This window comes from Haemaphysalis longicornis, unplaced genomic scaffold, assembly GCF_048455015.1.
Source record: "Haemaphysalis longicornis isolate Haplotype H1 unplaced genomic scaffold, Haemaphysalis longicornis Haplotype H1 scaffold_12, whole genome shotgun sequence".
NCBI classification, from domain to species: Eukaryota; Metazoa; Arthropoda; class Arachnida; order Ixodida; family Ixodidae; genus Haemaphysalis; species Haemaphysalis longicornis.
The window spans coordinates 32532989-32546247 of record NW_027526225.1 but is presented as its reverse complement, the minus strand read 5'-3'; the positions used below and the strand labels follow the sequence as shown (position 1 = coordinate 32546247).

The 13259-nt window shown below is 45.7% G+C and overlaps 1 protein-coding gene across 2 annotated transcripts in view; it reads left to right on the top strand.

Annotated features, from left to right (window-relative positions):
• The window catches only part of LOC144162552 (receptor-type tyrosine-protein phosphatase T-like), a 616771-nt gene that overhangs the window by 31487 nt on the left and 572025 nt on the right, over window positions 1–13259 (top strand). For both annotated transcript variants that reach the window (XM_077693138.1, XM_077693139.1), the window contains exon 3: window positions 11822–11891. In XM_077693138.1, coding sequence (XP_077549264.1) covers window positions 11822–11891 — 70 coding nt within the window. The remainder of the gene's footprint in view (window positions 1–11821; window positions 11892–13259) is intronic.

Sequence of the window (13259 nt, the reverse complement as noted above, 5' to 3'; positions counted from 1 at the left end):
GCAAATAGGAATCTCATAGAGCCTGTCGCATCTTGTACAGCACGTGTAATCATCGGGAACGATCGTCACCATATTGAGTTTGCTGTTTTGCCTGAGTGTGCTCATCAGTTAATACTTGGATGGGACTTCCTTTCATCAGCCTCTGCGGTTATAACCTGTCGCCAACCAGCCATTCGCATTTCCAACACAGAGCCGTCCCCTGCCCCGAACTCACGACAGCAGCTCTTAACCTTGCGCACGGACTATGTTTTACCACCCGGTGAGGAGCAAGTTCTTATAGTGTCCTCCAGCAGCATTTTCGAAGGTGATGTAGTAGCGTCTCCTTCAAGCCGCTTGCTTTCCCGGGGAATCGCTCTGTCAGCATGCCTCGTCCGTTTTTCCCAAGGATCTGCAGCTCTGGCCGCTCTGAACACCACCCGAGAGCCGATTTTACTACCTCAAGGCATGACCGTCGCTTCTGTGATTGATAGAGAGCCTGTCTCAGTCCTCTCCAGTGCAGTACCTTCCTCGCGAAAGTGTGACTTTGCTACTTCGGCTGGTATGTCCAGTATCGCTGCAACTATCAGCCCCGACCTTACGACGAAGCAAACGGAACAGCTGCTCACGATACTCGCGAAGCATGTTGCATCCTTTGACGTGAGTTCCAGCACTCTCAAACGGACGACTGTGGCTGCCCATCGAATTGAGACGGAAGGCTCGGCGATTGTGCGCCGGCGACCATACCGCGTGTCGTCACATGAAAGGAAAATTATTGAGGAGCAGGTCGCTGAAATGCTCAAGCGCGACGTTATCCGCCCATCGTCGAGCTCGTGGTCATCGCCGGTAGTGTTAGTCGAGAAGAAGGATGGGTCCGTTCGCTTTTGTGTCGACTACCGAGCGCTGAATAAAATCACTCGGAAAGACGTTTATCCGATGCCTCGCATCGACGACGCTCTGGATAGTCTCCAAGGAGCGGAATACTTCTCGAGCCTCGACTTGCGTTCGGGGTATTGGCAGATCCCAATGCAAGAAAATGACAAAGAGAAGACGGCCTTTGCCACCCCAGACGGGCTTTTTGAGTTCAACGTGATGCCATTTGGGCTTTGTAATGCGCCTGCAACGTTTGAACGAATGATTGACACCGTACTTCGTGGCCTTAAATGGAAAACTTGCCTGTGCTACCTGGACGACATCATTGTTTTCTCAACTACATTTGAACAACACTTACAACGTCTGGACGAAGTACTCAGCTGTCTTTCAAATGCGGGACTGCAGATCAACACAAAGAAATGCACTTTCGCCAGCAAATCTATTAAAGTATTAGGACACGTCGTAAGCAAGAACGGAATACAACCTGACCCAGAGAAGATTTCGGCCGTTTTAAATTTTCCCCGTCCACAACAGCAGAAAGACCTCCGCAGTTTTCTCGGACTCGGATCATACTTCCGCAGATTTATCCAAAATTTCGCAACAGTTGCTTCGCCTCTACATAACCTTCTCCGTCCTGGCATACCTTTCGTTTGGACACAAGACTGTGAACGGGCTTTTCAGGCGCTCAAAGACGCCCTCACATCGCGCCCCGTGCTTTGCCATTTTAATGACAGCGCTCCAACGATACTGCACACAGACGCCAGTGGGAAAGGCATCGGTGCCGTCTTACTACAACTGGATGCTCAGCAGAAGGAGCGCGTGGTCGCCTATGCCAGTCGTTCACTTACGGCGGCAGAACAAAACTACAGCATAACAGAGCAGGAATGCCTCGCCGTTGTTTGGGCAATCCAAAAATTCCGCCCTTACCTATACGGCCGGCATTTCACTGTCGTTACCGACCACCACGCGTTGTGCTGGCTGTCGACACTCAAGAACCTTTCCGGACGCCTTGGCCGTTGGGTTCTTCGTCTACAGCAGTACAATTTTTCCGTTACATACAAGTCCGGGAAGAAGCACTTGGATGCAGACGCCCTTTCACGTTGTCCGTTGTCCAAATCACCAGCCCCTGCCTCCGCATCGACCCAGCCTGCTCTGCCCATCGCACCCATTCCTCATGCCATGGCTTCGGACACAGTCAACCTATCCGCCCTGCAACGTGCCGATAGTTACTGTCGTCGAATAATAGAGAGAATTGAAGGCTCCGCACGACCACCAAACAGCCGCCTACGCCGACAGCTGAGGAACTTTAAAATTGTGAATGGGGCCCTCTGCCGCTACAGCCACCATCCTGCAGGCAGTAGATGGGTAACTGTTTTACCTCGGAAGCTCAGGGCAGTCATCTTAGAGGCGTTCCACGATGACGCGTCGGCTGGACACCTAGGGTTCGACAAAACGTATGACCGAATCCGCAGTCGTTTCTATTGGCCGGGGATGTCGACTAGCGTGGCAAAATACGTTTCATCTTGTGACAAATGCCAGCACAGGAAATGCACTACATCTCCCCCAGTTGGTCTGCTACAACCAGCTCCCTGTCCGCCTTCGCCGTTTGATACAGTGGGCATTGATCTGTATGGGCCACTTCCGCGAACACCTGCCGGCTATCGCTGGATTGTGACGGCAGTAGACCATTTGACGCGGTACGCAGAAACATCACCTCTGCGATCGGGATGCGCTCAGGAAATTGCAGATTTTGTGCTGCAAAATATCATCTTGCGCCACGGTGCCCCTCGAATCCTTTTGAGCGACCGTGGCAGAGCCTTCCTATCCCAAATTGTGGCTGAAGTCCTTCGAGCTGCCAATACTGTGCATAAAACTACCACGGGGTACCATCCTCAAACCAACGGCATCACCGAACGTTTTCATCGAACTCTGTCCGACATGCTGTCCATGTATATCAAGCCGGACCACAGCAACTGGGATCAAATTCTTCCTTTCGTAACGTTCGCCTACAATACGGCCATCCAGCGCACCACAGGCTACTCCCCTTTCTTCCTGGTTTTTGGACGCGCCCCATCCTTCATCATTGATACCAATTTCTTTGCCGCACCGGACTCTCCTGCCGGTCCGTTTTCTGACGTGTTTGTCTCTCGCCTCAACCACTGTCGCCATCTGGCTCGCCTTCACACTGAAGCCGCCCAGCAAGAACGGAAAACTCAGTACGATTCAACTCACCAATCCGTTCACTTCCGCCCTGGGGAAGAAGTATTACTTTGGACGCCCGTACGCTCCCCCGGCCTATGCGAAAAGTTTTTGCATCGATATTTTGGTCCGTACATTGTGCTTGAGCAGACATCTCCTGTGAATTATCGGGTGTCTCCGGCAGCTTCCCCCACTGACCGCCGAAGGCGAGGAACTGAAATAGTCCACGTCTCCCGCATGAAACGATACAACCAGCGCACACCGTAACTCACTGCGACCAGGAGGTCGCTTCCAGTCGAGGGGGGAAATAGTGTGGGCATGGGTGAGTGCATTCAACGTTAATGAGCACTTGCTTCGCTGTAGGACCCTTATATATGCTGTGGCCAATCGCCGTGAGTTGGTAGGGCCAATCTCTCATCTGTGCATACCCATTATAATCATCATCTGTAGATAATCATCGTCACGAGTGGCTTGTTCTGACGAGTCACCGACGGGCGGATTAAAACCCAGACTGCTGGTACTGCTGCCGACTTGTGTGGGGTCTTCCCTCGCCTTACAATATATATATATATATATATATATATATATATATATATATATATATATATATATATATATATATATATATATATATATATATATCTAGGGAGCAGTTGAACTTTTGAAGATGGTAGAGATCACAAGAAAAGAAAACTTTGAACAAGGTAAAAGCACGATTGTTGCCAACGTTTCAGCAAAGAGACTTGCTTTCGTCAGGGCAATCTCTCGCCTGGCTGGCACGCTTTATATAGGGGTAGGTCCCCAGGTGAGAGAGGAGAAGGAAAGAAGGAAGTGAAATGGAGAACGCGGATTGGTTTGGGATTATGTCGAGGGAGATATTGAGTGGCAAAGAAGGTTGTATAGTTTGGGCCGCGAAGTAGGTCACAGGGAAGTCAGCCGGTGGTTGGTGTTCGGGGAATGTTTGGAGAGAAAGGATGATAGGGTGTTTGTTGATCCGTAACGGGGCATACGGAAAGGTTCTTAGAACAGCCGGAAGCAGACCAGGCGATGAGAGTGGGGTCCTTATCAGAAACTATCTGCAAGCCTCAGGTCAAAAGAAAAAATAGAGAAGGGGGAAAAATAACTAGGTCAAGGAAAAAGAAAAAAGAGAACAAAAACAGGGAGGGAAACCACACAAACCCACACACAAAAGAAAAAGCAATGACCCGGCAACTGAAATGGCACGTGTCACCCACGGCAACATTCCTGGAACAGGCCTGTCCTGAAAATCAGAAACGAAAAGATAAAGTTAGAGTGACGTAAGGGGCAAAGACCACGCGGAGTAAAAGAAAGAGAAAAAAATAAATAAAATGGAATTCCAAAAGCAAAGGTTGGAGGGATGCGGGCGAGTATTAAGCTAGACGCTAAGGAATGAAAAAAAAAGGAATTAGGTTACCAGCTAAGGACCAGAGGGAGCGGTAATAGTCTTTGGATAAGGTATATGCAAGACATTGTCTATTTCTGTATTCCTGGTGAATGTCGCAAGGATTCCAAGTTGCCCCTAGACGCATTAATTCCAGTAGGTTCCATGGAGTGGAATTTGTGAATTAAATAGGATTCTCGGTATTTCCTGTCGCTAGGAGACCTGAAGTTTGACTGAAGTATATACAACTTGAGGTCCTCAAAATTTTGACCTGGTTGGTTGAAATGCTGCGCTACAGCTATGGAGGATTTGCTAAGAGTATCTGCCCGGTGACCATTAAGACGTAGGCTCATAGGTTGACTCGTTTCGCCTATATACTGTTTGTGGCACATTGAGCATTCCAACATATACACAATGTTTGATGAAGTGCACGTAAAACTTGAATTAATCTTGTGGACATAATTACTGGTAGTGCTTTTTACAATGCAGTCGGTCTGCAGGTGCCTGCAAGTCTCCAATCTGGGGCGGGAGCAGCTGGCTATGACTGGTTGCTTTGAAGGCCCTGTTTTAGCATGCACTAAAATATCTTTTAGATTCGTGTTTCTCCGGTAGGTAACCCTTGAGGCTTGCAGAAAAGTCTTTCTAAGTAAGTCGTTACTGGCTAAAATGGGGTAGTACTTGCGCAGTATATTGTTTACGTTTGGGAGGGCGTTGGAAAATTTAGTTATTAGGGCAGGCGGCTTGGCGCTTTCGTTTTGTCGCTGTTTTTTGAGCACGTCCTCCTAGAAATTCTTAGAGACCACTTTACTAGCCAACTCAGCCTCTTCAACGACCAGATTGAAGCTCTTTCGCTAACTGAGCAGGAGAAAATCGATCTCAATATTTTTATAAATCGTAAGGAAATTGATCCTAGTAATAGGCAAGCGCTTAAGTTTCAACGTGACCAGCTTCCCTCGCCAATTACAGCTTGCACTGTCGAAAATCAGCCTCTCAATAGCCCGGACAATGGAGTATTAGGTCATGCAATGTTGCCCCTCGATACAGAGATTGCTTTAGTAGAACCTCATCCCCCAGTCAATAATCCTATAGAAAAAACTAGCTCCCTCACTACCGGCCCCAGCAACGTCACTGACATTTCCAAAACACTAACGGCCGACGAAAAAGGTATCCTAGAACGAGGTCTAACTTTCTGTCCCACAAATAACCGTGCGAATGAATATGAGTTACATAAAGATCTCACTGAATTTTCTCGGAGAATGAGACTAAGCGAGTTTTTTTTCGGAAAAGCAGGACCAACCTGACATTAACGAATGCACCCTCCACCCTGCTAGCACTTGGACTGCAGATGTAGATCAATCTCCAGAATTAGATCTGTACTTAAAATCAGTATCAAGAGAAATATTGGCAACAACTAAGCGATCAAACCAGCGCAAGGACCTAACTCCGTCGGAAGAAGTTAGCCTGAATAGCCTATCAGCCAGAACCGACATAGTCATAAAGCCAGCCGACAAAGGTGGTAGCGTAGTTGTTTTACATATGGGAAAATACAAAGATGAAGCTTATAGGCAGCTCAATACCCGTTGCCACTACAAGCCCTTAGATAATGATCCGAGCCAGGAATACAGCCTAAAAATCTTTCAGAGACTCACATATCTGCGATCTAGAGAACTAATAATGACCACTGACTTAAATTTCATGAAACCGAATAATAAGCATGCAGGACGTCTTTACCTCCTCCCAAAAGTCCGCAAAGTCTCCGTAGAATTATTGTTCACTGCCGACATTCCTAGCAGACGCATAGTTTCGAATAACAATACCCCAACCGAAGCATTATCTCTCTTTCTGAATCATTACCTATCCGACATTCCGATTCTTCTTCCTTCATTCATTCAGGACAGCCCCCTCTTCCTCAGCGTAACAGAAGAGATAAATAAGGGTGGGCGACTACCCAGTGCAACCCTCCTTGTTATCTTGACGTTGCCGCATTGTATACAAACATCCTTTTCGTTGAAGAAATCGAAGCTATTTCAAATGCTTTCAGAGAAAATGCACCAACATGCGCCAGAAGTGGACAAAACTTTGTGAAAGCAAGTTTTACGTTCAATGATTTTTAATTTGACTTGTCTTACTTTTTGCAAGTTTTTGGAACCAACATGGGTACTCCATTCGCGCCGACCTATGCCAATATATTCTTGGGGCAACTTAAAGCCACCCTATTAAGCTCTTTTCCGCATACATCTCATGTTTACCTCCGCTACATAGACGACATCTTCATGATTTGGGAACACGGTCGCGCGATTCTACAAATGTTTATATCTCATTTCAATTCTTCGCATCCGACTATTAAATTCTCCGGCGAGTATTCCGAAAAAAAAGTGAACTTCCCGGATACTACCGTCATTCTAGACAGCGGTAAACTTAAACCCCGATTTTTGTAAAACGAACAGACAGGCAGCAGTACCTAGATTATAAAAGCCATCACCCGAGACACTGTAAGCAAGGGATCTTTGTAGGACAAGCAACACAACAAGGCTTAGAAGATTATGCTGTCTTGACCGTGACTACGTAGAGCACCTAGACGAACTCAAGTCATCCTTATGAACAGGAACCACTCCAACAGCTCGCTCGATCCGGCGCGCCAATGTGCGTCTAATCTCAAAAGGGATGACGTGCTCAACAAACAGCGACAACACGAAAGCGCCAGGTCGCGTGCCCTAATAACTAAATTTTCAAATACCCTCCCAAACGTAAACAATATACTGCGGAAATATTACCCCATTTTAGCCAGTAAAGACCGACTTAAAAAGACTTTCGCGGAAGCACCAAGGGTTACCTACCGGAGAAACAGGAATCTAAAAGATATTTCAGTGCATGCTAAAACAGGGCCGTCAAAGCAACCAGTCATAGCCAGCTGCTCCCGTTACCAGATGCAAAACTTGCAGGCACCTGCAGACAGACTGCATTGTAAAAAGCACAGCTAGTAATTATGTCCAGAAGATTAATTCAAGTTTTACTTGCACTTCATCCAGCATTCTGTATATGTTGGAATGCTCAATGTGCCACAAACAGTATATAGGCGAAACGAGCCAACCGGTGAGCCTACGTCTTAAAGACCACTGGGCAGATACTCTTAGCAAATCCTCCATAGCTGTAGCGCAGCCTTGAAACCAACCAGACCACAATTTTGACGACCTTAAGTTGTATATACTTAAGTCAAACTTTAAGTCTCGTAGGGAAAGGAAATACCGAGAATCCTATTGTATTCACAAATTCAACTTCATTGAACCTGCTGGAATTAATGCGTCTAGGGGCAACTTCAAATCCTTGCGTTATTCACCGGGAATACAGCACTAGGCATGTTGTTGCATATACCTTATCCCAACAATATGACCCCTCCCTCTGCTCTTTACCTGGTCACCTAATTCCTTTTTTTTCATTCCTTAGCTTCCAGTTTAGTACGCGCCCACATCCCTCCAACCTTTCCTTTTGGAATTCCATTTTATTTCTTTTATTTATTTTTTTTTGCTCCGCTTCGTCTTGTGTCCCATACGTCACTTTAACTTTACCTTTTCGTTTTTGAGTCTCAGGACAGGCCTGTTCAAGGAATGTTGCCGTGGGCGACACGTGCCATTTCAGTTGTTGGATTATTGCTTTTTTCTTTTGTGTGCGGCTTTGTCTGGTTTCTTTCCCAGTTTTTTTTTCTTTTTTCTATTATTCTTCTTCTTCTTTATCTTTTTTCCTTGACCTAGTTATTGCCTCCCTTCTCTACCTTCCCTTTTGACCTGAGGCTTGCAGACAGTTTTTGATAAGGACCCTACTCTCACCGCCTGTTCTGCTTCCGGCGGTTCTGAGAATGTTTCGGTATGCCGTGCGGCGTGTTCAACAAACACCCTCTCATCCTTTCTCTCCAAAACAAATTACAGGAGTATCAACCCGCCGCTGACTTCACTGTGACCTACTTCGCGGCTCAAACGATACAACCTTCTTTCCCCCTCAATATTTCCCCCGACATACTCCCAAACCAATCCGCTTTTTTAATGCCACTTCCTTCTTTCCTTTTCTCCTCTCACTTGGGGACCTACCCATATATAAAGCGTGCCAGCCGAGGCGAGAGGTTGCCCCGACGAAGGCAAGTCTCTTTGCTGAAACGTTGGCCACAGTCGTGCTTCTACCTTGTTGGAAGTTTTCTTTTCTAATGTATATATATATATATATATATATATATATATATATATATATATATATATATATATATATATATATATATAAGGTAAGTGGAGACAGAGACACACGATAATGACATTAAAAATTTAATAAAAGTTATTTGACGGTCGTTTCAGGAAGAGGACTTCCTTTCTTTCGTGTACTTTCTACCCAGTACTCTGAAGAAAGGAAGACCTCTTCCTGAAACGTCAGTAAACTTATTTCTATTTTCTACGTCTTTCTCGTGTGTCGCTGTCTCTAACCCTATTTTTTCGCGCTCTGTGCGAGTTTTTATCTTTCCAGACTATATATATATATATATATATATATATATATATATATATATATATATATATATATATATTTATATTTATATATATGTATAAATAATCAGGGTGTCAAACCGGAATCGAACCAGTATTTTTGCCGTAACTGAACCGGAACCCGAAGCATTAGTTTTTTAGTCGGCCTAATCCGAACCAGAAGTGAACCGAAGAAAGAAATAACGGTTTCCGGTTCTCGACAGAAGGGTTCGACCGTCCCGTTCTTAATAAAGGGTGGTGAGTGTCGTTAGGGGCTTCTTTTTTTCACGCGGTATCAACTTCGCAATTTCTCGCTCACTTTTACCCTTTCAATGAATCAAAACGCTCCGAACGCGCTCATCACGGTCACAACATGGTGACAATTTGATTATTTGATTGTTTGTGAGGTTTGCTAATTCTCCGACGCAACGCAGGCGATGAGGCGCACCGCAGTGGAGGGCTCATGATTAATTTTGACCACCTGGGGTCGAAGTCTCGCCGAAATGTCGAACACACGGGCGTTCTCGCTTTTCGCTTCCATCAGAAAAGCGGCCGCCGCGGCCGGAAATCGAACCCCATTGATTTATTGCAGGGTTTAACGCGCCGACGCAACGCAGGCGATGAGGCGCGCCGTAGTGGAGGGCTCAGGATTAATTTTGACCACCTGGAGATCTTTAACGTGTACCGAAATCTTGTACACACGGGCGTTTTTGCTTTTCGCCTCCATCAGAAAAGCGGCTGCTGCGGCCGGGAATCCAACCAGTGACCTCATGCTCAGCAGCGCAACGCCTTAGCCACTAAGCCACCGCGGCGGGTAAATCAAACCCGCGTCCTTAGGCTCAGCCGCACAACGCCATAGCCACAACATGGTGAAACGACTGCACACCACTATAGCAATTAAGGCCCCTAGTTGTAATGGTATGTTGCTGATGGTGAAGCAAGCAGGGTGCAAGGCTGGGAAGAAGAAATGTCAAACTCTTGGCAGCGTGAGCGATGGTTGAAGCACCGAATTCGCCCTTCCCGCTGTCGCCGGTCCGTCTGTCACCCCACCCTCGAAAGAGGCCTTTAGAGGCTCAATAAAGCGTTTGTCGCTCTCTCTCTCTGTCCCTCATTGGGACAGTGCAAGTGCAATCACTTCACTAGATTATTGCACTTTGTACCAGCCTAGGGTAAATCCCTACATTTACCTATGCCTATTTGGAGCAGCTAAAGACTTGAAATTTTGGCTTTTAGGCACATGTATAATCACAAGAATTAAAACAGCGCCACAAACGGCCCGCAGGAAGAAAGGGACGCACATATGTTCGCTATTAGCTTGAGACATCGGCTTTATACAAGCGAGCTGAACCTCACGAAACAAGAAGAGGGGAAAATAAGGCGAAGGGGCTGGAGAAATAAGATTCTTAAACGCACTACATGGGGTAAGGGAATATTGATTGATAATGAGGTTTTACGCGCCGACGCTACACAGGTGATGAGGTGTGTCGCAGTTGAGGGCTCCGGATGAATTTCGACCACATGGGGATCTTTAGCGTGCGCCTAAATCTCGAACACACGGCCGTTTTCGCGTTTCGTCTCCATGAGAAAAGCGGCAGCTGCGGCCGGGAATCGAAACCGCTTTTTTGGCCTTACCAGCACGACGTCCTAGCCACTGAGCCACTGCGGCGGGCGAGGTAAACGAAGATACGCGTCTATTCGAAATTCTAGAGACTGTGTTCTTTCGAATTGACAGGTGTGCCCAGCGTTTGGCACTGCATGTACGTTAGGTTTCGCTGATTTCCACTAGCGTCTTTGGTAGCCTCTTCTACAGGTAAAACTGCTCTTCACAGGCGAATAAAACGCCATGTTGTGTGCGGGGGTGTGTCTTTGCGCGCTTTACATGGAAGTTTTCTTGGACGATTGTTTTACAATGAAGATGCAGGCAGCATTCGCTTTTGTTTGTCGCAGTAAGCCGAATAACGAAGGGGCCGCAGCCCGTCGTCGGCGACATTTTGCCGCCGCGTCTTCTTACATGCTTGGCCAAGGATCCTAAATGGACCATGAAAACGAAGCCCTACCTTGCCTTATTTGAAAGATCTGCCTTTGGTGACTCGTTAAGGACGTTGTTTTCATAAGAAGTGGTGCGAAACACCAAAAAAACTTTCAAATTTTCTGCTACCCAGCATCAGCAGTGACGTAGCGAGGAAGTAATTCGACCAAAATAAGCAATGTCTTAAGCCATTATTAGCATCCAAGCAGTACAATAAAACGAAGCAAGAGGCACCAATAAATAACAAACTGATGTCTCTTGGCGGTGGCTTTGTGTAGTCTCTAGGACGACTGACAGTAGGTGTGGTGAAAACGTGGCTGGTACATTTCTGTTACATCTGGCATAGATTTTCAAATTTGACAGTAGTATTGCAGCTCATTTAAAAAAAACCACTAGTTCGAGTGAAGAAAGAAGAAAAAAATACATCAGTTTTATGATGGATTTAATGTATACAAAACTGATTTTTCGCTCCTTGCTAATTATTCAGGTCTGAACCGGTTCGCGAACCGGTTCAACGCCCCGAAGCTGTTCGCGAACCGGTTCGCGGAACAAATTAGTCGAACCGGAGCTGAACGGGAACAAAATAAATTTACCTGAACCCGAACCGTAACCGAACCCGTATTTTTTTCGGTTCGACACAGTGATATATATATGTTTCAAACCCAATAAGAACACGACTCACAACCTCTAAAAGCACACCAGAAAACGTTGTGGTGATTTCACGGCAGGTATTCTTTTCGTTGGGGGTAGAAATATTTTAGCTTATGAAAGCATTTCACGCGTGTCCCGATTGTTATCGAGAATGTTTTTATCGTTGCGTGCTTTTGTTTTTTCCAGTGTGGCCTGCAAGTCTGCGTGCTTGACGGACTCTTCTGCTCGTGTCTATGGAACGGGGAATTACTCGCTGGTAAATATGCCTCTACTTCCACGTTGTTTAATTTGGCCATGTAAATGCCACATGTGTATAAATGTTTCTTCCGAACAAAACAGCAGCATCCCAAGCGTAATGCCTACCGCCAGGCGATATTTTTGTGTACTGCCGGTTTGCCACACAGACACACACGCGCGCGCACAGGCTGGTTTATGCCGCTGAGAGGATATTCATATCTTAGTTGGTCCGAAATATTTCTCCACACCACCTTCTAAGCGGTCATAAAGGCGAGATTTCTGAAGTAGCAGCGCTAGTAAGTATTAAAATTTTTCTCATGGCTGTACTACACTAGACATGATTTGTAGCGCACGAACATTTTGTATAGATAAATTTGAAATTCCACTGAAACTTACTTTCTAAACCTTCAGAAACGAGGGCTGGCCACACCTAATGGCCAGTACTGTGTACAGAGGCCCTCGGTCCCCTTAACACAGTGTCCTTACGATTTTCTTGCAACTGTACACAACAAAAGCAATATGTATATATATGTATGTATGTATATATATATATATATATATATATATATATATATATATATATATATATATATATATATATATATATATATATATATATATATATATATATATATATCAAGGTTGCAGTCGTCATTGCCAGTGCTATTCGGCTGTTTCCGAGATATTTGATAGTGCCGAATGACGTGTATTCGTCATGTTTTTTTTGTTTTTTTTTAATACAGTGCTAAACAGGCGAAAATATAAGTCGAGAAAAAATCCGCCGTTTTTCCGGGAGCGGGAGTCGAACCCACATCTACGCATAACGCGTGCGGTGCGTTAACCAATTACGCTACCCCGCAGCGGCGGCCTTCTCGACTTTTACCAGGGGGGTTTATATTTACCAGTGCTCTGAGGCCGGTCAACTAGCGCCGTCCCTCGACTACCGCGGGAGACGTAGAACGTCTTTTTTCCAGCGGCCGCCACGTAAGACGTGGTCGGATGTCGGGGTTAGCAATTGGCATATCCGAACTGCTGGAGCCAGAGTCCACGTAATGCATGCAGCAGAACAGAAAGATATGGGACGAGGGACTCAGTAAGGACACATATCAAGGTTGCAGTCGTCATTGCCAGTGCTATTCGGCTGTTTCCGAGATATTTGATAGTGCCGAATGACGTGTATTCGTCATGTTTTTATATATATATATATATATATATATATATATATATATATATATATACATACAGAAAGGAATGCCGGCAGTCTACAACGCCAAAGAAGTCATAGGGGAATGGTTAGACTATTTTTTACACTTAGTGACGTTACATTATTATTATTCTTTTATTAATTACGTGAGAAAGAAAGAAAAACACGCGCCCAGAGTGGGGA